The sequence below is a fragment of the Arvicola amphibius genome, chromosome 17, assembly GCF_903992535.2.
Source record: "Arvicola amphibius chromosome 17, mArvAmp1.2, whole genome shotgun sequence".
Taxonomy (NCBI): Eukaryota; Metazoa; Chordata; class Mammalia; order Rodentia; family Cricetidae; genus Arvicola; species Arvicola amphibius.
In genome coordinates this window covers 24,111,273-24,136,974 of record NC_052063.2, presented here as the reverse complement: position 1 = coordinate 24,136,974, position 25,702 = coordinate 24,111,273, and the positions used below count along the sequence as shown (strand labels likewise).

Here is a 25,702-nt window from a genome sequence, read left to right as displayed (position 1 = left end):
AATCTATCTTTACGTATTATTGGTTAGACAGAGCCTCACGTCGGCAGGAGCAATGAGGAGGAGGAGGTGGTTCAAGGAATGGTGGACAGAAAGCAGAAGGAGCCAAAAAAAATCTACATTTTTAAAAATGGAAACCTCTGGATTTACTTAACATGGGCATCTAGTTAAGGTATATTTCAAAAACTACTATGTGGGCTAAATGGCAGATTTTTTTGCTGACTCAATTTGGCTCTGATCCTTCTTCTACCAAAGCACCTTGGAAAGCCAGGGCTCCCATGGTGAACACCCCATTTATGAATATTCCCACCGTGCCTCTGCACTAACACTTCTAATCCATGGACACTCGTGGAATGTTTTGGGTCTCCATGCCTATTTTCCTCATTCATTTCATTCACTTTGGGATTTTTGTTTGTTTTAACTCCACAGCCTCTCAGCTGTTTCTTTCACTCCACTTTCTTTACTCTTTTCTCTAGATTTAATTAACTGCAAAAAGCGTCTGGGTAAGAAGACGCGGCCCGGAATATCCCAATAAGAAGGATTCTGTCCATGTTGACTGAAGAAAAAAATAAATAAATAAAAATTGGCGCTGTAAACGGAGAACTCGAAATTCTGTTTAGGTTTGCATGATTCCCAGTTTCTGCCGGGACTAAAAGACTGAAAATCGGTCCGTGCCAGAAAGAAAAGCCGTGCTGAGAGGACACACAGATCGTCTCTTTTCCCTCAGCAGAACAGCAATAAAACAGCGTATTCATCCTTTTCTGAGCGATCGCTGCTCTTTTACCAACGAATACTAACTAGGTCTTCTTGTCGTTTACATTTATTACGGGGAGCGCCCACTTATTAAACTGCCCTAGGCTCATGATCACATCCAATGCCTTGCTATTCCCAGTTTTTTCTCACCTCCTCAGAATCGAGGTCCAATCCAGATCTGATCCAAGCTCTCCCTAGACCCTCCTCATAGTCTTTTGGCGGGAACCTAAATTTTACAAAGGGGTTTCCTCCTCCATCCCACTATTCTTTATTCCTCTCCCGTGCCTTCCTCCAGATTTACAAATAAATCTATTTTTGTCCGATTGCAGGTTTCTTTCTGGTGATCTTTGCCTACTTGCCTTTAACTGGTTACTATCAGGATCTCCAATTGGTCACGTTTCACGATCACTCTCTGCTAAATGTGTCCAGGCGCTGTAGAGATTTACAATTCTTAATAGCCCAAACCAGAAACAAATCCCTTCTACAATTGTTCCACCAGTCCCCCCACCCCCCAGCCCTAATATCCTCTTAAAGATGGCTTCAGTCATTTTTATCTAGGTCACACTGAGTGCTTTCAGTTCTGAATTCCTGGGTCATATTAAAATGTAGCAGATGGGGGGTGGGTGGGTGGATGTGTGGGGCTTTGACCTTGTGAAACAATGATTTAGAAATGCACTAGCTCAATACCGAAGAGGGCAAAGACAGGATCACATAACAAAAAGCTTTTCCAGGAAGCCAGGTTTTGTCCTTGTTTCTTCGGGTGTCCCCCAAGGCACAGGTAGGGAGGCGAGGGGCAGGATGCATCCTTGATCCCGGGGGTCACACCTGAGGCCCTCCGATCGTCCCCAGGAGGGGTCTGGGCCCCGCACTGCGCAGCTCTGGCGCTCGGTCCTCCTCTCCATCGAGCCTCCATTCCCGGGTGACCGGAGCCGAGAAGCAGCGGCCAGCGAGCCGGACCCGCCCCCGGTCCGCGGTGCCCACGCCCTGCGCGGTCCGTTGTCCCCGGCGCAGTGCAGCACAGCGCGCACACACTCCCTCCCGGGGCCCGGACCGCGCACGCGCATCGGGACCCGCGCCCTCGGCGGCGGGAGGGGCTTCGGGGGCGTCCCGGGGGCTTTAGTGGGGGGAGGGGGAAGAGGAAGAGGAGGAGGAGGAGGAGGAGGAGGAGGCGGCGGCGGCCGCGTCGCCCTCGTCGGGACTTGCGCTCGCCCTCGCGCTCGCCCTGCGCCTCGGCAGAGCCCCGCGAGGCTGAAACGCTTTCTCCCGGCATGCAGCGGGAGGAGGGATTTAACACCAAGATGGCGGACGGCCCGGATGAGTACGAGACCGAAACGGGCTGCGTGCCCCTTCTCCACCCCGAGGTGAGGGGCCGGCGGCGAGCGCCTCTCCCGGGCCCCGGGGCCCGCGGTGGCCGCTCCCTCAGGCTCGCCGCGAGGGCGGCGGCCGATGCGTCCGCGCGGGAGCCGGCGGGGAGGGAGGCTGAAGGAGCGAGTCCAAGCAGGCCCGAGCGCGGCGGCGGCGGCGGCGGCGAGCGGATAACGGGGGAGGAGGAGATAGCGGGGCGGGCCCGGCCTGGGCGGGCTCTGGGACGCCGTCCCTGGCGGTGCCTGGAGGACCGGGGTGGGGATGTGGTTTGGGTCTGCCCGGTGGCCGCGCTGCTGGTGGGTACTGAGGCGACGGGGGCCTGCTGACACTTCGGAACCTCGGCGCGAGACCCTCGGGCTGGCTCCAAGCCTCTCCGGGGTCAGGCGGGAGCCGATCCGCTTTGGATTTCTGTCCCCTCTCCATCCCTTCGTCGCGGTGGATGACACTGTCCTCTCCGTTAGTTCTCTCGTAGAGTGGGAGTGGGGGATAGTAGTTGCTTGGGCGAAGTGATGCCCTGCCAGGATATGTCATAGCAACCAACTCGGCGCTCAGGACGTCGAATTTCGCTGTTTTGAGTATTTGCCCCTAAGCCATTAAAATAAAAAAAATAAAAAAAGGAAAAAGAGGGGTCAGAACTTCGGGATAACCCCCCAGCCACCCACCCACACATACATGTTAGCTTGTCAGTGCAACTGTTGTAGGAAGGTAGAGTGTTGGGGAGGGCAGAGTGCAACACGTTTCCCATGGTTTCTTTTGTATCTTCTCATGAAAAGTGCAGGTCTCCGTCCCAGCTCCGTCACGTTCTGTAGTTGTTTACCTCCCAGTGTGTGGCCGAGTTTGTGTTTAGTTAAGACCTGGAAGCAATTCTGAACGCATTCGGCTTGTTAACGGGGCGCGGTGAGATGTGGGGAGGAAAGGCAGGAAAGAGGGGCACAGCTCCCCGCAGAACTCAGGTCATGCTTCGAGGTTGAGTTTTGTGCACACATCTGCGGTGCTCACTACAGGGCGAACCAAGGTGGTTCCTTTGCGTGAAATCGATTTTCTTCTTGGATTTTTTTGTACCTTGCGAAAATTGTGAATAACGGGGACCATTGTCTCATGTGTTCATTCTGCGTCATCGGTCATCGTCTCATTCATAATTTTATTACACATACACAACAAAACACAAACACACAAACAACAAAACGCACACACAACAAAACACACATACACAAAACTAGAGTTTCTTAGAAATGTATGCCTGGACAAGTCTCATTAGAAAAAGTTATTATGCAGTAAGAATAAACTTTTTAAAAAATTGAAGTGGGAGAGCCTGGAAGGATGGCTCAGTGGTTGAGGACCCGGGTTCAATTCTTAGCACCCACATGACAGCTCATGCCTGTCTGTAACTCCAGTTCCTGGGAATCCTCACACAGACATCCACGCAGGCAAAACACATAAGGTGCACATAAAGTAAAAATAAATAAATCGTTAAAAAAAATGGAAGTGGTAAAATCTTAGAATTGGCATTCGAGACATTTCTTTTGGTTTACACTCAAGTCCTAAAAATATGTCCAGAAAGTTTTCCGACGTTATGCTGTAAGTATGGTTAAGGAATATTTCTATTCATCTGTTCCTGAGCACTTCAAGCGTTATATATATATATTTGAGAGTCCGGTGACACGGGAGGCGGGGAGAGGGGAATGAGGAGTTGAAAATTAACCTTAACAGTATGACGAGTTGAGGCCAACTTGGGCTAACTGATACCCTATCTCCAAACCAGACTATAAACAAACAAAACAAAAAGCGTTTTGCTTCTTAAACTTGTCTGTTTTTTTTTTTTTTTACCCTAAACATGATTTTGCAGGGTGTGGCAGTACACTCCTAGTACTTGGGAGGCAGAGTCAGGAATGTCTCTGAGTTTGAAGTCAGACAGGTCTAGATAGCAAGTTCCAGGTGGTCCAGGGCTATATCGTGAGAATGTCTCAAAAACTTTTTTTTTTAAACTTGAGTCTAGAGATTGCTTGATAGGATAGAAAACTTGAAGTTTAGGTGTTGTCAGTTTGTTATTTAATAGATGCTATATTACTAGAAAGTCAACTTCCCTCTTGCTCAGTTTAAATTGGTATGGTATATATTCCTTTTACCCAGTAAACACAAGGCCTATAGTTTCAATTCTGGAATTCTGGAGACTGACTGAAGAGGTTATTTTCTGTGGTTGGATTCTCGCCCCTGCGGTAGATACGGCGTTCTGAGCCTTACAGTGTGGTGGCAGAACAGGGCATGCTGTTTCTCTTGAGTTTGTGAAATTGGGATGATGATGACGACAGCACTTAACTGACGGGCTGTTAGGAGGCTAAATGAGATAATGAGAGCACAGGATCTTGGGTCAGAATGACTGGGATTACAGACCTGCTGCTTCTGTTTTATTTCCTCCTCCTCTTTCTGCTCTTCCTCTTCAGGCAGGGTGTCTTGTAGCCTAGTCTCTACCCAAGATAACAAAGAATGACCTGAGTTCTGGCCCTCACACCCTGGACCGTGCTCGTTGTGTGCCTTTAAGTGTGCTCTGTGTACAGTAGGCGAGCACTCTGACAATGGAACCTCATTCCCAGGCCTAGATTCCAATTTGGAATCCTCAGCAATTAAATGATACGAAGTAAAAATTTTTTAAGCTTCTATTTGTGCATCAGAAAATATCACAAAATGGTTTCTACGTATTTGTTAAATAGATGAATTATTTGTAGGCTAGAGAGTTTGCCAAACATGGTAGAACAAAGCTATAATATAAATGCGTGAGGAACTGACGCGGGAGGATTGTGAGCTCCCCGCTAGCCAGAGCTACAAGACAAGACTGTCCCAGCCACTTTAGATAGAAAGACTCTAGATAGATAGACTCAGCTACTGTCAAATTACCAATTTCTGTGTAAACTGCCCATGTTAAAACCTTTTTTTAGACAAATATGGACAGTGAAATATTTCAGAGGTATTTTATATAAGAAAATCTTAACTTTTTAAATGAAACACCATTTGTTTAGTTAGTCAAGTAAATACTTGTTTACCAGATTTGGACCAGGTGTGGCACTGAACTCAGAATTGTGTGTGTTTAAGATCAAGAAGAGGCACTATAGAATACTGATAAGTGAGTTTTGCTGTTCACTGTCATCATGGTCAAATTGTATTTTCCTCATTTGTAAAGTTGGGTTGCTAATACCTACCTTTTAGAGTCCTTGTGAGCATTAGTCTTAGGCAAGCTACTGTTTGGAAAGCAGCCCTCACACATTTGGACTGACCAGCAAACCTTCTGAAGCCCATGAAGACCACACAGTGTCTACTGAAAGGGAAGTTGATATCACCACTGCTCTGTTGAAATAGGTGATAATTCATTTTATCACAGAGGAAGAATTAGAGGATATTTGGAACTAGATAAACTGCCCATCTGTGGATTAGGGCTTGTCCTGGCTCGGTAACCCCGAGTTAGTAGATGCTTAACTGCTCCTAGTTTCTTTGCTTTTCAGATAAGGAGACTAGCCTAGATGATCCCCAAGATCTCTTTGAACTCTGGTCTTCTGATTGAAGTTGTGATTTTTTTTCAGGGTAATCAACTTGAACATCTAATTGTTATACACACAACACTGTTTTAGATCATGTGAGTTACAATAAAGTGAAATGTACTGTTCCAGAAAGTGATACTCTAGTAGGGAACATACATGTCTATGAAACACTCTGTGGATCCAAGTCAGTGCTGAATGGCATTGAAGAGCTGTGCTGCTCTGCAGTCCAGCTTTTCCTGATTCATAGTAGCCTCAAACCAGCTGAGCGCTTCAGTGGACAATCACACAATCACAAACCCTTCCTTTCTGCCCGCGGATCCCGGGAGCTCTGCACCTAGATGACCTGGGTTGCTGCTCCCTTCCTTTCCTCCCTCGTCTTCCCCAGCCCACATAATGTGTGTGCTTTTTAAGTGGTGACGCTTAATTTTATATTTGTTTTTAATACTTTTTTTTTTTCTCATGACTTGTGTGGTTGACTGTTGAAGTAAAGCATCTGCTGCCTTCACAGGTTTTCGTCTTAACGGGTCCTTTCAGGCCTTAGTAGCAATGACTGCTGTTTTCCATTTGTGCTTTTCATACTATTATGTATGCATTTAGAGATACATTGTTTATGTGTATAAGTTAATGCCTTGCTTTAAACAATACAGGAAATTTCTTTCAAAAGTTGTTTTCTTCTGTTAGGTTATTGGCAGCTCTGTCATCAGATTCGGGTTTGCAGACATTAGGTAGGATATCTTTTTCTTTTTAGCTTTTTTTTTTTTTTTTGAATTGGGTGTGGTGGTGCACGCCTTTAATCCCAGCACTTGTAGACAGAGGCAGATGGATCTCTTGAGTTTGAGGCCAGCCTGGTCTACAAAGTAAATTTCAGGACAGCCAGGGTTATGCAGAGAAACCCTGTTTCAAAAAACAAACAAACAATGCTTATTTTTATTATTTATTTATGTGCATGTGTTTGTGTAACTGTGTGTGCATGCTTATGGAGGCCAGGTGAGTGCAGCAGAGCCCATGTGGGTGCTGGGAACCGAGCATGGATCCTCTGCAAGAACTGCAGGTGCTCTCAACTGAGCTGTCTTTCCTGTAACCACTGTTAGAAACTCAGGTGATGGGGCCACGTCTCACCAACCTCTGATTTAGAAGACGATACATAGAAACTCCCAGGAAATTTATGTTAAAGAATGTTTCAACATATTGAAAGCTCTAACCTCTCATATCTTAACTTTATCATACCTTCATGGCGGAAGACATAGGTTAGATGAAGACTATGTATATGTTTAAATCGGAAGGACAGCTTTGTCATAGGAAACCTGCTTCCATACAGAGTTCTCTAAAATAGGGGCTTATGTTATATTTATTTTGAAAAAGTTCTTACAAGTACCCCTTCATTTTATTCTCCCCTCTTCAATACCCATTTTGCTATATGGGTAAAATCGTATACAGGAAGAGAAGGGGTACTAATTTGACACGTAATGTGTGAGACATTATGCCAAGTTCTTTTAATGTTATCCTCTCTGTGTGATACATAATAACATAATTGCTAACACTGACATATAATAATGAGCTAAACATTATTCTAAACTTTTTAGATATGTGTTTATTTTCACTGCTTTGGTGTGCCTATTTTACAGAGAGATAATTGATGTATTTGGAAGTCATACTTGCTGGTTAATGGCAGAACTACATATAAATCAAGGTTGCCCATGTGTTTATATCATACTTAAATGTCTTAGAAATGACAGTTACAAAGTTGGTTGTGGTTTGGTAGGCACTAGCTAGCTGTTGTTGCAAATGCCTTCATCTATGTTGTTTTTAATCTTTTATTCACTCATTCATTCATGTATTTACTTTTAGCTATTGTAGGTTTGGTTTAAGTTATATCCTATAAAATTGAACAGGAAGTACAGGGAACTCCCATATCCCTTTTGTTCCCACTACTTTATAATTTTCCCCATTATCAGCATACAGCAACAGAGGGGTCCATTTGATAATGTTTCAGCTAATGTTGTGAGTCATTGTCACTCAGAGACTATACTTCTCACTCTTGGGTTTGTACAGCCTATGGGTTTTAACAGATGTGTGCTGACCATTATAGAAGACTCCCTAAAATTTATTTTTTACTTACTGTAGAGCAAAAGTCACATTAAGTAGAAACTATACTTCAGATTTTGTTCCCTGGGCAACAGTGTGTTGTGATGGTGTTTATAGCTATGACCCTGGTCCATCAATGCTCAGGCTGGGCGTGGTAGCTCACATCTTCTGTAAGCCTAGAACTCTGGGGGATGGCAAGTGATCATTGGAAATTTGAGACCAGCCTGAGTTATATATATGTTCCAATCCAGGTTAGCTTACATAAGATCTTGTCTCAATTCTTAAAAAAATAGAATACTATTCAGCTCTAAAGGAAAAAAACAGCAAAATTTGGAGGAAAATTGATAGACTAATATATAAGTTCATACAATCTCAGGAAAAATGTATATTCTCTCCCATATGCAGGATCTAGACAACAATAAAGGTATATATGTAAACAAGTGTGCATGTGGATACAGTATACCATGTAGAAATGAGAGCAAGAAAGGCTAAATAAAGGCTTGAGGAAGGAGTGAGTGCAGGTAATGTACATGAGTTATTAAAGTATATAAAGCTAATTGTTTTTTGTGAAGTCTGTTCAGATTTTTTATTTTTGGTGATAGATTTTAGCATAAAAATATATTTGATAATGAAAGTACTAAATTCTATATAAAGCAACACAACTTTCATAAAATGACTACTCTAAGTGTATATCTATTGACTGAGTCTGGTTAATGGTGTGTGATTTTTGTTGTTGTTGGTGGTGGTGTTTTGTATTTTTCTGAGACAGGGTCTTACTTTGTAGCCCTGGCTGTTCTGGAACTAACTATGTAAGCAAGCTGGCCTCAAACTCACAGAGATCGACCTGCCTCTGTGCCTCTGCTTCTGCCTCTCAAGTGCTGGGATTAAAGGCATGCATCACTACACCCAGCTAGCTTGTGTTGTTTTTTATTTGGAAGTTTTTTTTACAATAAAGGCAACCAATATGCTATATTTGGCTTATTGGGGGGGGGTACTCAGACACATATGTATGCATGCATATGTGGAGAACAGAGGACCTTAAGTGTTGTTCTCAGGAACTGTCCACCTTGTTTCTTGAGAAAGGGTCTCATTGAGATGAAGCTCAGTGATTAGGCTAGGCTGCCTAGCTGAAGCACTCCAGGAATTTTCCTGTCCGTGTCTCCCCAGTGGTAGGCTTGCAAGTGCCTACGTGCTACTTTTTTATGTGGGTCTGGAGATCTGAATTCAGGTCTTTGAGCATTTCCAGCCCTTACTGCATTTTTCAACTTGTGATGCTGTTGAGTTTAAAAGAACATGGATAGTTATGACCCAAATTCAGGTCCTCTTTCTTATGCATCAAAGGCTTCACTAACCGAGCCATCTTCCAGCCCTGTATTAACACAGTTAAATTTACAAAATTATAGAAATGGAGAATAAACCCATGGTTCCCAGGGATTGATCAGGGGAGGACAAGTGGTGCTGGTTTAATTTGTAGGTACTTGAGGCTTGGTCATTTTGAAGAGTCCTGCATCATTATGTGCATATCTGATAGAAAGATTTGTTGCCAAACTACATTCTTGTATGTAAAACATCATATCCATTGCTAGAAACTGTTCTTTGGCAAATTACTCTTACTTTGGGTGCCTTGATTTTCTTTCCCGAAAACCGAGAATTATAGAAAACATATGTTTTAAGGGCTCCTAATGAAATTGAATGAATTGGGTACTAAGTGCTGTAGGTTTAGCATTTCCAAACTCTGAAATTGAGATTTGTGTTTTGCAGTGAATGGTGCTGTTTGCATGGTCATGTAGTAAAAGGCTGGTTGTCAGCCCTAGTACATGGGCTCTTTCCCTGTTCCTGACAGCATGTGCACACCTACAGCCCCTCATTTCAGCCAACAACCCACTGAAGGAATATTTGAGAACGTAGGATTCCTGGCTGTGCTCAAACTATAGCTAAGTTCTAGTAAGAGCAAGAAAATCGCAGCATTGGCACATGTGGACTGTAGCTTGGAAGGAGTGCCCAGAGGCAGTAAGTCTTCAGAAAATGCCCTAGTCTCTTGTTTTTGGTGGCTTCTAGGTGTTAAACAGTGAAGGAGAGGAGACCTGACATTGACATGGAGACTTGGTAGTACAGTAACCAATTGCACTTGACAGTGGGAACCTCTTTGATTCTTTGAAAATATCTGTTCCAAAGGAAACTCCACTCCCCAATTCCTGTCAGGTAGAAAAAGCCAGCATTCCTCAGGGAACTTGTGAAGCTGGTTGGTCCCTTCAACAATCACTCCAACAGATGGCTATCTGTAGTGCCTGTTAGCATACCAAACCACAAGACAAGTAGGTAGCTCTTCTCACCTTCTCTCTGACTGTTTTCAACACCTCCAGCTCTGGACCTCTGTCTTCTCCCACCCCCAGGCTCCTCACTTCCCTTATAACCTGTAACCCTGCTCTTGTTCCTCTCTGGCACCTCACTCCCTACCTCCGTGTCCAAGTCCTGACTACTGCTTCTCTCCCTGCTGTGAACTCTTCCAGATGCCTTTGGCAGTTCTCTGCCTCTTATCCTCCATCAAGACCTTCCCCTGTGCTGTACCTTGGAGCGGTCCTGTCCTCAGTTCATAGTCTCCAAATAAAGTTTAGAATAGCACCTAGGAAGTAAAATTAGCTGTTAACTATCCTGTAACTGTTTGCTTTTGAAGGTTTTACTTATCTTTTGGGATTCTGTGTCATTTAAGAATTGCAGTGAGGGTTGTGCATGAATGCAGGTGTGTTAGAGCCTTGGTGCTGGAGCTACAGGACTTGGGAGTTTCCTTACAGAGGCACTGGGAGCAGGGTTCTCTGTTAGAGCTGTGCTTCTCAGCTGCTGAGCCACTGATGGCTCACCTCTAGCCTGTGAAATTAGTTTCCTATGTATTCTAAGATGAGTGCACATGGATGAGAATCTTGCTTTTTTGTTTTTGTTTTTTACTTTGAGATTTTGTTTATTCGTGAATCTTCCTGAAATTGTAAATACCCATGGCTCTTCAGTGTTTTGTAGGTCCAATTATGAATAAGCTGTAAACATTGAATTCTTTGGAACATTTGAATATGATAATATATAGATAAGCAGCATCTTGTTTACTTAGAAACTTAACTAACTTAATTTAAAAATTTCCATTATTTAACTTTTTTGTGTGTGAGACTAAGTCTCATTTAAGTCAGGCTAGCCTTGAATTTGTGGTGTTAAGGAGGATGACCTTGACCTTTAGATTGTTTTGCTTTGCAAGTGTTGAGATTACAGGTGCTCCACCACCCGCCATTTATTTCTGATTGAATCCAGGGCTTCATGCATATCAGGCAAGCACTCTATCAACTGAGTGATGTCCCGTCTTTTGTGTGTGTGTGTGTGTGTGTGTGTGTGTGTGTGTTACTGAATGTAGTCCAAGAAAAGGAGCATAATTCTGGGGGAAAAATGGAACCCTAGCAGTGTAACACAGCTGACTCAATGTGAACTTAAGCTTTTTGAATGATCTAACATGCGATCTGTTCTGTTTTATTGGATATCATATGGATATTCAAGATATGAAAAATTTAAACCACAACTTTTTTAAGCATTAAGAATTAATGACATAATTACTGTCAAAAATGTTAACTAGTATGACGGGTGTGTAGTAGGAGTCCTGTGCCCCACGCCCCCAGCAGATGGACTCATGCTCTGCTCTGCAGAGATAATACCATTACTACTGTGCAGTATGCTGCAAAGCTCTTTTGGGCAGATACAAATATTTCAGGCACACTCTTACATAATCTTCTTGTTAACATGTAAGTAGTATAATATGTTTTAAAATTTGTAGTGTTTTTCTAAATGCTGTTTGGGCATAGTTCTATTCAGAGTAAAATAATCTCACTTTTGTAGTGTTTAGACCTGTATTTTTACATGCAGTAGCCACCAGGTATGGGACTGTTTGAAATAAGTAAAGTAAAAAATCAAATTTTAGCCATAAAATATGTCGCCTGCACCACGGGATGGTTTGTGAGTCGGGCAAGGAGCTGGAGATTGAAACACAAACACAGCGACAGGCAGGCAGGCAGGCAGACACTGGTCATCCTTGAAACAGGAATGTCCCCTTTATTGTATTCCAGGGCAGCTTATATAGGGCTCTCCTTGACTAATGGCCACGCCCTAGATCTTAAGATTTTTCAGCTGCAAGCCCATCAGAAGCCACTCCCCTGCCATCAGGAACTCATGAGGGTCTTGTGCCCAGAGCAGCTGCAAGCACAAGAAAACAAGCTGTTTACTCTGGCAGGCAGGGGTCATAGAAAATTCAGGGTCTGAGGGCCTGCAGTCCCCAACAATAAAACTGAAATCTTAAATGTGTATTAGTTTTATGTGGCTAGCAGCTGTTCCTTGACAGTACAGAATTAAGGGCTGTGTCTTAATAATAGCACAGATTCTGTTGGACAACATCCACCTATATAGATTTTCTACACTTTCTACATCTTTCAAAAACATCTTCTGGGGGCTGGAGAGATTGCTTAGTTGGTAAAACTCTGCTGTGTGTGCAAGGATGAAGACTTGGAGTTTACTCCTTGGCACCCATGTACAAGTTGGGTTCAGTGGTATGTAAGTGTAACTGTGAGCGTGGGAATCAGAAATAGGATTCCCAGAGCTTGCCAGCCCGGCCAGTCAGTCTAGCCACACGGTCAGCTATAGTGAGCTCCAGGTAACAAGATTCCCAGGGTTTGCCAGCCAGCCAGTCAGTCTAGCCACATGGAGCTCCAGGTCAGAGAGAGATTGTTTCAGAAAGTAATGTGGAGGGGCTGGAGGCATGACTCAGTGGTTAAGAGCAGTTACTGCTCTTCCAGAAGACCAGAATTCAGTTCCCAACACTTACATTGGGTGGCTCACAATGCCATGTAGCTCCAGTTCCAGGGAATTTGGCACCCTCTTTTGACCTCTTAGGATGCCATACATAAAAATAATAAATCAGAAAGAAAAGATGGAGAGCAGTTGAGACAGAACCTTGTGTTGTTACCCTTTAGCTGCAAACTATCCACAAATGTATTACATGAATGGGATTATGTAGTATGTAGCCATAGAGGATTGATTTGATTTTTTTTCACTCACCGTAATTCTTGGAGATTTGTTGGGTGTTTGTGGTATGCATTCTCTTTTGTTATTGACTGCAGTTTTATAGTATGACTATACCATGTTGTACATACATTATAATTACCTGAGTTGCTTTTAGTTTTCAAAGGCATGCATGTATGAAACAGAAACAGTTAGTAGTAAGTATGAGAGATTAAGGGGTGAACTGGAAGTAGGGAAAGAGAGGAGACACTTTTGCTGCCTTTAAAGGATCATGGCTATGATAGTGTTGACTTCTTGCTGGGGAAGGGCAAAGTTATGGATTTGCTGGTTAAAAATTTAAAATGATTGAATGTGTGTGCATGATGTGTATGCGGGTGCATGTGTCACAGCACATGTGTTCAGAGGACAGGGTTTGAATTCTAGTTCCCAGGCTTACCCAACAAGCACCTCTACCTGCCAAGCCATCTGCTGACCCCCATTCATGAGTATTTTAAAGCAAACACACATGGATGAGGAGCTTATTTACATGGTATTGACAACTGACCATTAAATTTTATCATAGTTAACAGCTGTGGGTTTGTTTGATTTGGGGTTAGGGAATAAGGAACAAACTTGCTATATTGCAGTTACCCAAGTAGAGAAAGTTTTAACTAGGCCAAAGGTGACAAGGTATGATTTGGTTTCAGATATTTTATGTCAACCCTAAAAATAGATGTTGAGGCAGCAATTCTGTTAAATTATGACTTTTTTCTGCTCCTTTTTTTCTATGTATGTTTTTGCCCGTGTGTGTGTGTGTGTGTGTGTGTGTGTGTTACTAGTTGTCTTTCTTGATTGTTCTCCACCTTATACATTAAGGGTAGTCGCTAGCTAAACCTGGAACTCAATATTCAGCTAACTTTTTGGAGAAACTGCCTGTTTCCCAAGGCCGGGGGATTAAAAGGCAGGTTACCATATCCTGCTTTAAATAAGCAATCACTTTATCTACTGAGCCATTTCTTAGCCCAGTCTCTACCTTTCTTTCTTAGTGTCTTAGGGTTTCTATTGCTGTGAAGAGACACCATGACTACAGCACCTCTTTTTTATTTTGTTGTTTTTGTTTTAGTTTTTCAAGATAGGTTTCTCTATGTAGCTCTGGCTGTCCTGGAACTCACTCTGTAGACCAGACTGGCCTCGAACTCACGGAGATCAATGCTTGCCTCTGCCTCCCTGAGTGCTGGGATTAAAGGTGTGCACCACCACCACCCAGCCACAGCAACTCTTATAATTGGGATGGGTTATCGTTGTAGAGGTTTGGTTCATTATCATCATGGCAGGGCATGGTGGTATGCAGGCAGTCGTGGTGCTGGAGAAGGAGCTGAGGGCTATACATCTTGATCTGCAGGCAGCAGGAAGTGAACTGTGTCACTGGTATAGCCTGAGCATAGGAGACCTCAAAGCCTACCCCACAGTGACACACTTCCTTCAACAAAGCCACACCTTCTGATAGTGCCATTCCCTATTGGGGCCATTTTCTTTCAGACCACCACAGACAGCAGCTTCCTTTGTAGCTAGCCCATGGTGGCTAGGAACTTGTGATGCTCTCCCCTCAGCACCCTGAGTGTGGATTTGGGGCTGGTTATGGGCAGCCACACCCTTGGACACTTTTAGCCCTTCCTAATATTTACGACAATAAAGCCTTTGCCTCTTAGCAATTTCCTTAGTGTGGGAAGTGGCTAACAGGCAGTGGCTTATGATACTAAATTATGATATTAAATGATAATTTATTGAATGGTGATATATATTAAACTAATAATATCAAATATCCCTTCTATGTATATTTTCATTCCTGTTTCTTTGGTCAAGTGTCTCTTGTCTGCCCTAGTTTACTGGGCTGCTGCTGTAGGATAAAAGGCTAGAAGGCTCAAACACAGTGCCCCTCCTCCCAGTTTTGGAGGATAGAAAGCACAGAGCTAGATTAAGCTGTTGATAGGATGCTTTCTTCTGATGTATCTTTCGCTTTTAGATGTCTGTGGTCTCACTGCCCTTTTTAGTCCATATTTTTTAACATTTAGTTTTATAGTAAGCTTTGAGTTAATTTTATATAATTTGAATTGTAAAAACTGGTTTGATCTTTTTTATCTTAATTTTTGCCTGTGGATGCCTATTTATTTCAGCAAATTCTCTCCTCTGCTGAATTGTTTTTATATTGTCAAAAAATAGTTGTACATATGTGTGGGTTTTATTTTCTGTTGTTTTTTTCCTATTTCTCAGGTTTCTAAACTAAACTATCACTGTACAGTTTTGATAACTTTTGCTGTATGATTATTCCTAAAAATGACTTAGAAAATAACAGTCGCCTTCTTCTATAAATAACCTTACTGTAGCCACAAAGACACTTGGGGGAATCTTGGTAGAAATTGTATGGTAAACTTGGAGAGAATGGGCATCTTTATGATGGACATTCTAGTCGATGTATATGGTTTATATGTCTTTTTATTCAGATTTTAATTCTTTTCATGAGTTTTTAAACTTAAATTGCTACATATGTCTGGCTATACTGACTTGTGTTCCTCATTCACTGACATTTCTTTTTTCTTGTGCATCTTCAATTCTTGCCTTTACCATACCATTTCTACTAGTGAAAAAAATTCCCAGTTTTGAAAGCAAACCAAACACTATTGTTTTTCTTAGATCTATTTTTTGGGCTCACTTCTGCTCTTATTTGTAACAAAACTTCCCTAAAAGAGTGGTAGGTATTCTTTGTCTATAATTCCCTCTGTCCATCCATCTCAAACCATTTCCAGTCAGGCATAGACCCCTTTGTCGGAATAATCTGACCTCAGTGGTGCTGAGTCCCAGGCCACTCTTCCTGTAGCGTGATGTTTGCTTTGTAAGCTTTCTTCATTTTGCTGCAGGGAAATAGGAACCAAAATGGTAGGTTTGGGCGTTTCTTAGTCTCGCCAAATGAAGAAGTCTGATCAATCTCAGTATAGTGGAAGGAAAACAGTTGGGTTGTTGGTGAAGAGTATAAGTTGGTACTACTACCCTGGAATACAATTTAATGATGATGTTCAAGAAACTGAATCATTTTATCTGTAAGTGTTCTCCTAATCTGATAAAAAAAAAAATTAGCCTGCATAACATCAAGAAAAATAAGCTGTGCCCGGTAGGGGCGTGTTTTTGCGTGATTTACCCTTGAGTGAAGGAGAGCTGTCAGTGCTGACACATGGCAGAAAGCTCGTGCTACTTTTCAGTGAGAGATACACTCCTCTGATATGCCTGTGGAGAATAGGGTGTTCAGGACAACTTTTCTTTGCTCTCAGCTTGTTTTTTTTGGAGCAAAAGCACTGAGAACAGGATCTGATAAAGCTTCTTGCATTTTAAAGGGAGAGGCTGTGATGCTGCACTTGCTAGGGAAGCCCGCACTTGAATATCTCCATAGCTATTCCGTAACTGAGAGAAAACTACACAGTGCCAACTCTGCACCTTGGACTTTGTCTCTTCTCTAACCTTGTTTATCCTCTGGTCAACAGGAGTCCCCAGCACCCACGATAGTGGAAGCAATAACTCTTACCTCTGAAGGAACGTTTTTGCAGAGCTGACATTCTTGCCGTTAGCAAGCAAGCACAGTGATTTCTGGGTTTCTGAACCAGAAGCCTAAAATAATAAATTTATGTTGCTTTAAGCCACTAGGTTTGTTAGAGTAGAGATAACAAACTGACATAATTCCTCCATACAGTGCTTAGTGATTTGTTTGTATAGTAATGGGAGCTCAGGTGCTGTCTAGGTGCCTGAGGGAAACAAGGGGAAAGGGAAAGTGATATTTGAATAGTGAGTTGAAGGGTTTAAAAGTTGCCTAAGCCCAGTACTGTTTCTAAGTAGGATGACTAACATGAGCTAAGAAGAGCAAGGATTTGAAAGTACATAGCATACAAATAAATGTATAGGAGAAGGAGAATGGTAGATACATGAAAAGTGTTAAAAAGCGTCAGCTGGGACAGGTTCATGGAGGGTTTTATATGATTGCTAAAATGTCATAGGGGAGGAGTCTGGACAGAATGAGAGGGTGTTATAAAGGGGGTTCAGAGAAAGGAGCCAGTGAGGATTGGTTTAGAGAAAAATATTTTGAGCTTTGGGATCAAGAGTCAAGGTGGAATGAGTTTTCATTTCCATCCAATGAGCTGTATTAAAAGAATGCTGTTCAGAATCTTGAGTTAGGAGATAAAAACTGATAATTACTCTCAAGTGAAAAGCCAAAACACAGCTCTCACCTGAAAAGGAGTAAGAAATAATTTATTTTAGATCTAAGCATGGCTTGGGAACACAAATCCCCCAAACACCGTGTTCTAAAATGTAACAAACTTCACCAAGTTTTTATAGAACTAGAAAAGACTCCTTGTCAATACGTCAGTGGAAGCGTGAAGAAAGTGGGTTCAACAAAGCAGGGATGTCTTTCTCATAGGCCTCAGATGCTGTCTGGTGTCATTCTTAGTTTGGGGACTGATGAAAAGAAACTAGGGCTTTATTCATACAATCCAGAAGACTTCCTGATAGCTAAAAGGTGTTAGGCTTTGTAGAGAATTATGCTGTATGTAGCTATTTAGGGAGCTAAGCTACTCTAAGATAATTTGTCTGTGGACCTGCATCATTCTTACACAACACATCATTGATAAGAATCAGTCTTGTAAAAATGTTTAGCCGTGATCCATGAAAATGAGAAAACAATACCATGTATTTTTAAGAAATTAGTTTGTACTTTAGACTATTCAAAGAGACATTATTCTAAAATAATTTTTTATATATGGCCACATATAAGAAATCTGTAAATATAAATTAGCCAAAGCATATTGTGGTTACAACCATCGCTAAAATATAATTAAGATTTATAGAGATCTATTTGTATAGTCTTTCCCCAAATAAATAGCTCTCATGTTTCTGATAGATAGGATAAACTAGATTTGCTGCAGTCTCAATCCTAAACTGATAAGAACATCAGTGTCCCTGGTTCATGTAGCACGTACGTTATGGGATAAGCAGTGGCTGCTTTCAGACCCAGAATGACTATTTTTACTCTTTAAAAGGACTGCCGGTGTCCGTGACACAGAAAGTGAGAGTGAAGCATATATTCTTCGTTCATATTCAGTTAAAAATACAAGTCTATCACTTACTCAGACTTCTTTCAAATGGCCAGGGTGTACAATCTTACTATGTGCCTGAGAAAGAATATTTGGGCAATAGCATTAATAATTGCAGTTGTATTTAAATATAAAAATTGAGGCCAGATAAGCCCAAGAAAAAGATTAATGTGTATAACTATTAATTGTATAATGTCAGAAACACACTGAAGCCACCAAATAGTGATACTAAAAATGGGACTGACACCTTTAAGTAAGAAAATGAGTAATATCTAATATTGCTTATACAAGTCTAATTCAGACATGTTGAATGAATCTCAGGACTCCAGTAGAATAAAGTCCTCATACTCCAAAGAATGTTAATAGGAAACTCAAAAATAATGCAATAGAAAAATACTTATTTTTTTCGGAGGGGGGGGTGTCCTGGAACTGACCTTGTAGACCAGACTGGCCTCAGACTCAACAGAGATCCACCTTCCTCTGCCTCAGTGCTGGGATTAAAAGCATGTAAACTGTTACTTTAAATAGGGAAGAATTTAAAAATAATATCCAGTACCATGGAAAAGTGGTTAATAATGTATTGTTTGTGGGATTGCAAATATTGTCCTTCCATACCCTCTTCAAGAAATGAAGAAATGTTAAATGAGTGGAAGCTTTTCTGTTTGTTTTCTGTTGTTGTTTTGCTTTTCTGAGACAGGGTCTCTCTAGTGTCTGATTTTGGTTGTCCTGGTGCTTATTATGTAGACCAGGCTGGCCTCATGGTCACAGAGATCCACTTGCCTTCGCGCTCCCCCCCCCCCCAGTGTTGGAACTAAAGTGTTTTTAATATGAGAGAAGAAAAAAAATTTCTTCTATTCTTTTATTTTCTTTAAGGCACATGTCTGTGATGGGAGCTCTTGGGAGTTAGAGGCAGGAGGATTGTGAGTTTTAGGTCAGTCTGGGTTACCTGGTGAGGCCGTCTTAAAAAAAGGTCACCAGTGTCATGCTAGGCTCTGCTCTGCTGTACAGTACTCAAAGATGTGTGTTCCTGCCCTGTCATATTTTAAAGTCTATCTGTGAGGAGAATATGTGGAAAACTTGGGGGAACATGTGGAAAAAGAGTTCAAGGCAGAGCATAGACAATGCGGTGTGTCAGTGTGTGGAGTGTCCAGGGAGGTACGCTGCAGTGCATTGCAGTGTGTCAGTGTGTGGAGTGTCCAGGGAGGTACGCTGCAGTGCATTGCAGTGTGTCAGTGTGTGGAGTGTCCAGGGAGGTACGCTGCAGTGCATTGCAGTGTGTCAGTGTGTGGAGTGTCCAGGGAGATACGCTGCAGTGCATTGCAGTGTGTCAGTGTGTGGAGTGTCCAGGGAGGTAACGCTGCAGTGCATTGCAGTGTGTCAGTGTGTGGAGTGTCCAGGGAGGTAACGCTGCAGTGCATTGCAGTGTGTCAGTGTGTGGAGTGTCCAGGGAGGTAACGCTGCAGTGCATTGCAGTGTGTCAGTGTGTGGAGTGTCCAGGGAGGTAACGCTGCAGTGCATTGCAGTGTGTCAGTGTGTGGAGTGTCCAGGGAGGTACGCTGCAGTGCATTGCAGTGTGTCAGTGTGTGGAGTGTCCAGGGAGATACGCTGCAGTGCATTGCAGTGTGTCAGTGTGTGGAGTGTCCAGGGAGGTAACGCTGCAGTGCATTGCAGTGTGTCAGTGTGTGGAGTGTCCAGGGAGGTAACGCTGCAGTGCATTGCAGTGTGTCAGTGTGTGGAGTGTCTAAAAGCTGCAGTGAAAATACTAGGTGATAATGTTTCAACTCTAGTAAGTTTTTGAGGCTACAAGTTTGTATGGTCTGTTGTTGACTGAAGTGTTATGGGAGGCATGACTGTATTCAGGCAGATAGACATTCTGTAAGAGCTGCTTATTTTCCTAGACAGGTTTAGGAAAAGCTAGTATCTGAGAATAGAAGTTTTGTTTGTTTGTTTGTTTTGTTTTGTTTTGTTTTGAGAGAGGGTCTCACTGTGTAGCTCTGACTATCTTGAAACCTGCTCTGTAGACCAACTGGTCTTGAACTCATGGAGTTCTGTCTGCCTCTGCTTTCCAAGTGCTGGGATTAAAGGTGTGTGCCACCATACTTAGAAGAGGAATGTTCTTGCGTGTTATATTCCTCTAAGAGAGCAGGTAAATCCTTTCCCTTTGTTAGTGGGACATAGCGTTGGATCTAAGGTTATTTTAGAGTAAGAGAAAAGTTTGTCACAAGAGAATGAGAATTTCAGAAAGATGTGAAGAGTCTGTGATACAAAAGACAATTGCTAGTTTGTAATTTCTAATCTCAGAACTTTTTAGTTTTGAGATATGTATAAGGGGAAGATGTGTTTGAACAAAAATAAAAATATTGAATTATTTTCTGTACTTTTGCTTTTCTTGCTTATGTGCTTTTTCTCTTTAACAGGAAATCAAACCACAAAGCCATTATAACCATGGATATGGTGAACCTCTTGGGCGAAAAACTCATATTGATGACTATAGCACATGGGACATAGTCAAGGCTACACAGTAAGGTTTTTGTTGTAATTATTTTCTTCCTTGATATTTGTTTTAAGTGAAATATGAATATGAGTTATGTATTCTATTACCTTGGGAAAATATCAGTATCTCAGTTAAATTGCTGTAATTCCCATCAGCTGTTTGCTTTTGATACTTAAACTTTTGTGGAAGTTTATTATTTGACCTTAAGAATATTCAATGTGAACAACTAGAAAACATTTCCAACTTTAGAAGTACCTTTGAGTTAAAGATATAAGGGTATATTCCATATTCCCTACCACTCAACCAGGTACATGAATAAGATGTGGGATGCCCCTCTGTATGCTGTGAATATGTTTTATTACCATTTGTTAATAAAGAAGCTGCTTTGGCCTATGGCAGGGCAGAATACAGGTAGGTGGGAAATCGAAGCAGAGAGACAGGGAGAAGAAAGGCAGAGTGGGGGAGCTGCTGGAAGAGTAAGATGCTAGAGCATTATCAGTAAGCCCGGGGCACGTGATGATACACAGCTTATTAGAAATGGGTTAATTTATATGTAGAGCTAGCCAGTAAGAAGCCTGAGCCATCAGTCAAAAATTATAATTAATATTAAGCGGCCAAATGATTATTTCATAAGTGGCTTCATGGACTGGCGGACGGGAGAGAAACCAGACAGGAAACAGACAGGACAGAGAAAAGACTTCCAGCTACACCAATACAATGCAGTTAATTATTATATATGCATATGTATATATACACACACACTACGGGGGCTATCACAGAAATGTTCAAAATAATGATTTACCATATGTCAGATTATATTGGTCTTTGAGACTGGATAAGAAAATGATGACTAAGAATATTATAATTCAAATCATATGGAAGTTGAATACAGCAGGCTTTTTATCTGCAGACAGAAGAGAAACATGAATTGAGTCCTTCAGCATTTTAGAGTTGTCTAACAATTAATAGTCACAGTATACTTACTTTGTTCATGTTTTCTTTGGTCTTTTTGACCATTTATATATCTACTTCAAGAAGAAAATCCGCTAGCACATATGAATTATATAAGATAATATATTCGTTATATTTTCACGCATCCCTATACTGTACTTTAACCCTGTACCGATGGTCTTACTGCCCATCTTCTTCCCCCGATCTTCTTACTAATAAGTTTCTCTTCTATTTTCTTTTTAAAAGTCTAGATATTGTGAATGAGAGAGGGGGAAAAGGGTTTTTTATTTTTATTTTTATTTATTTATTTTTTTTTTGAGACAAGAGTCTCACTGTGTATCCTTGGCCTTGGCTGGCCTAGAAGTCACTGTGTAGTCCAGGCTGTTCTCAAACTCATAGGTCTGCCTGCCTTTGCCTCCCAAGTACTGGAAGTAAAGATGTGCACAACCATGCCCTGCCTAAAAGGTTATAGTCTAATGTGTCAAGCTTCTAGAGCAGTTTCATACATGGGAAATGGAACATTAACAACGTGTTATCCCAAAAATCTACCCCTCTAGCATACTGACTGGTTTGAGTTAGAGGTACTTGAGAAATATCAGACGCAGGAAGATCTCTTGATTTTTCTCTTCCTACTTAAATGTTTTTAGTAGCATATACTAATTATACATAATGAAAAGTGTGTGCACGCCTGTGTGTATAAGTGTGTATCTGGGTGTGTGTACATGTGTCTGTGTGTGACAGAATGAGTTTCATTGGGATTGTTTAAAGGAAAATAGGTGATGAGAAGAAAACCTTTCTCCCCCTCCCCCGTCAGCATTGACTAACTACCTGCTAATGTCGAGGGCCTGGGGGCACTCTGGAACCTCTCCAGGACAGGGTGTTGATGCAGGTCCTGTGCAGGTAGGCATAGCTGCTGGGAGTTCCTGAGTGCCGTGGCTGTGTCATGCCCGAGAGCCAGCATCCCACCTCATCCTCTATCTCTCTGCCACAGTGTTCCCTGCTCTGCAGAGAGGGTAATGCAAAGTCTCACTCATGGCTGAATATTTACAGTTACTTATTTTTAGCATTTTTATCAATTATAAATAAGTCTTGCAGTCCCTCTGACCACACCTGACTTCTGACTCAATCTTTGGTCATAAACATAAATTTATACGTCATTTGGACTGGCATATCATATTCATTTAGCAAAACGTCGTTCTGTTGCTCCCATGCTCTGCAGTCACCAGCTTTTGATTAGGTTTCTGTACCGGAAGGTAATTTTCTCTCTGAAATAGGCCTCAGTGCCTGTAAGAGAGCAGTTACCTCCCGTAAGAAAGTTGTGGGTTCCATGGCTATTATTCTTAATATCCTAACATTATTATCACTTCCTTAATTTGTATTGATATTATAGAATTTATACAAATTAATTTTAATGCTATACAAAAATGTATCCTGGAGTTGGGAAGATGGCTCGGTGTTCAGGTTCTTGCTGTCAAGCCTGTTGACCTGAGTTCCAACTGTGAGGACTGATTCCTGCAGGTTTCAAAAGATGTGCTGTGGCACATGTGCATGCAACACACTAAATACGTCTAAAAGGTGTGACTAGCTTTTCCCAGCACCCCCTTGGTTGTCGATTTTACAGCGTGTGTGTGTATGTGTGTGTGTATTTCTCCCTGAAAACTGAACGTTCGAATTTAGAAATACAGTAACCATGGAAATCAGATACTCCCCTCTTCTCAAGGTTTGCCGCTTTTGTTTTTTGATTGTTATCAGTGATTTTTCCCAGTACCTCAGCCCAAATATAAATTTAAGGTTCTCTTGGATCTTTCTGAGCATGCGCCCTCCCTGAACATTCCTTGTCACCTTTTCATTTTCCCACTGTATGCAGTTTCCTTTGAATGACTTGGCTCTTATTGACGCCCCAAAAGAGAAGAGAAACACAAAGGGGAGCTGTAAAGGGCCAGTGGTCTCTTAAGTTAGAGCAGAGTCCTGCCAGCCTGAGGGAGGCTGGGGCGTAGCAGGTGGAAGCCTGAGCAGCAGCAGCAGCAGTGGGCACTGTCCTCTCCCCCGGTGACATCTCAAACGGCAGCCAGCCAGACAGTGTCCTTTCCACCCTCCCAGGTTCTAATGTGTTGTTTTGTGGTTGCTCCTGGAACAAGCTTATGCTGCCTGCTGGGGGTGGATGTTGATGATTTGTGTCTGCTACTGTGCTATAACCTGAAATTAATCACAATTTGATACCCAAGAATTTGCCAGGAGGCTGGAAGTGTCCGGTAGATTCCAGAGTTCCAGGATAATTAGAGTACGCAGATATAACCAGTGCAGGAACTCTTTAGGTAGATAAGTTATTTCTGGTGCTTCCTGTTCTACCATCCTCCAAGAATCTTTCCTTGTCTACTTATATTTTCCTTATAGACTTTAAAGCATGAGGAAATAGCCAGTGATTTTTGCATATATTAAAAATGTTTTTCTGGTCATTTACCAACGTATTCAAGGTGAGATTCTGTTGTTTATGCTAATATGCCTAGAACTGGGTCTGGTGGTACAGACCTACTTGGGAGACTGAGGCAGGAGGATTTTAATTTCAAGGCTTGTCTCAGGCTAGCCTGAGCAATTTAGTAGGGTCTTACTGCAAAATAAAAAGTAAAGATATGGCTAGGGATGGCCAGTTTCAAGTACTTTTAAAAGTACGCTAGATCATAAACTGATAGTAGTGATACTCAGGTTCTTTCACCAGACACTTGTGCAAGAGAACAGCTAAAGATAGCATTGCCATCCTCATCTGTTCCTCACTTAGGCTGTGCTCTGTGTGTGTGTGTGTGTGTGTGTGTGTGTGTGTGTTTGCACACATGCATGATAGAACCTGGGATGGAAGCAGTATGAGGTCTCTAGAAATATACCTATAGTTTGTTTCTCTATTAGGTACAGTATAAGTACAATTAGGAGTTCTAATGTTTGCTTTTAGTGTCTTCTTATTGTTCATTCTTTTGCTTAACCTTGTCCTATGGAGGACCTTTTTGAATTTGACTAAGAAATTATTTGGGTCTGGTGCCACACACCTTTAATGCTCATGCTAGTGCTCTTTGCAGAGGGTGAGAAAGGAGGTTTCTGTGAGGTCAAGGCCAGCCTGCAAAAACCAAATCAAACAAAAACCCCAAAGAAACAAAAAGTACAAATGTCAGATTTACGTGTTTGGTTTTTATGTTATATAATTCCAGAGATCTAATATTTTGGCTAGGAAATGATTGTGTGTAGCTTGATGGTGTGTTGTGTGATATTTTTATTGTGTTCTGACAAATACTTGCTTGGAGTCAGAAGGCGGAGCTAGCCACTAGCTAACCAAAATTAACCATAGAGGTTTGGAGGACTGTAGACAGATAGGAGACAGGAAGTAATAAGGCGGGCTGAGAGGGGATCTGGCCTCTTTTTGGAGGAAGGAACCAAAGAGATAGGAGGTCACTGGGGACTTCTTCCCTGCTTCTCTGACCTTTCAGGGTCTTTCCCTGATAATCTGACTCACGATTTTTTATTGATAAATAGTAATTGGTTAAGGCTTCAGTGGAGGATTTTTGGTGGCTTAATGTACTGGTTGTTGTTCTTTTTTTCTTTCCTGTTTTTGTTTATCCTTGAAAATTTTCCTAATACAGGGTAGCAGGGGTCAGGATGGTGGTGGCTGGAGAGGTTGTCCGTGGTCCAGAGTCTACTGCTCTTGCAGGAAACCCAGACTTTGGTTCTCAGAACGCACATGGGATGGCTGTAGCTCCAGCTCCAGGGGATCTGATGCCTCTGGCCTCTGTAGCACCTGTACACATGTGTACATACTACCACACACAAATAATTAGAATTGATGAAAATAAGTCTTTAATAAAAGAAGATATTGAGGGTCTGGCTAGAAGGCTCATTGGGTAATGCGCTTGCCACCAAGCCTCACAACCCAAGTTCCCAAGTTTTATTTTGATTTCTGTAAGTTGTGCTCTGATTTCCCCACGTGAACCATGGCATACCTATACATATGCACACAATAAATGGAATAGTTAAAAACTTAATTAAAAGTTGTTAACTTTGGGGGCTGGAGACGTGGCTCCTTGGCTAAAAGCTCCTGCTCTTCAGCAAGCCAGTAAGCAGCATTTTTCCATGGTCTGTGCTTCAGTTCCTGCCTTGAATTCCTGCTCTGACTTTCTTAAATGATGGGCTGTAACCTATAAGCTGAAATATGCCCTGAAGCCTATAAACTGAATAACACCCTTCTATTCTCAAGTTGCTTTTGGTCAGTGTTTATTTAATCTCAACAACAAGCAGCAAACTAAAACAATATTACTAAAATGTAAATGTTTTCTTTATGCAATTAAAACCAATATTTTCTACCTTTTCCTAATTGATTAAAAAAT

General features: G+C 41.9%; 1 protein-coding gene across 1 annotated transcript in view; it reads left to right on the top strand.

Moving 5' to 3' along the window:
- The first annotated feature begins 1,906 nt into the window (after positions 1-1,906).
- The window catches only part of Zdhhc17 (zinc finger DHHC-type palmitoyltransferase 17), a 63,578-nt gene continuing 39,782 nt past the window's right edge, over positions 1,907-25,702 (top strand). Inside the window, exons 1-2 of the mRNA XM_038314413.1 lie at positions 1,907-2,111; positions 20,308-20,411. Coding sequence (XP_038170341.1) covers positions 2,019-2,111; positions 20,308-20,411 — 197 coding nt within the window. The 5' untranslated portion in view covers positions 1,907-2,018. The remainder of the gene's footprint in view (positions 2,112-20,307; positions 20,412-25,702) is intronic.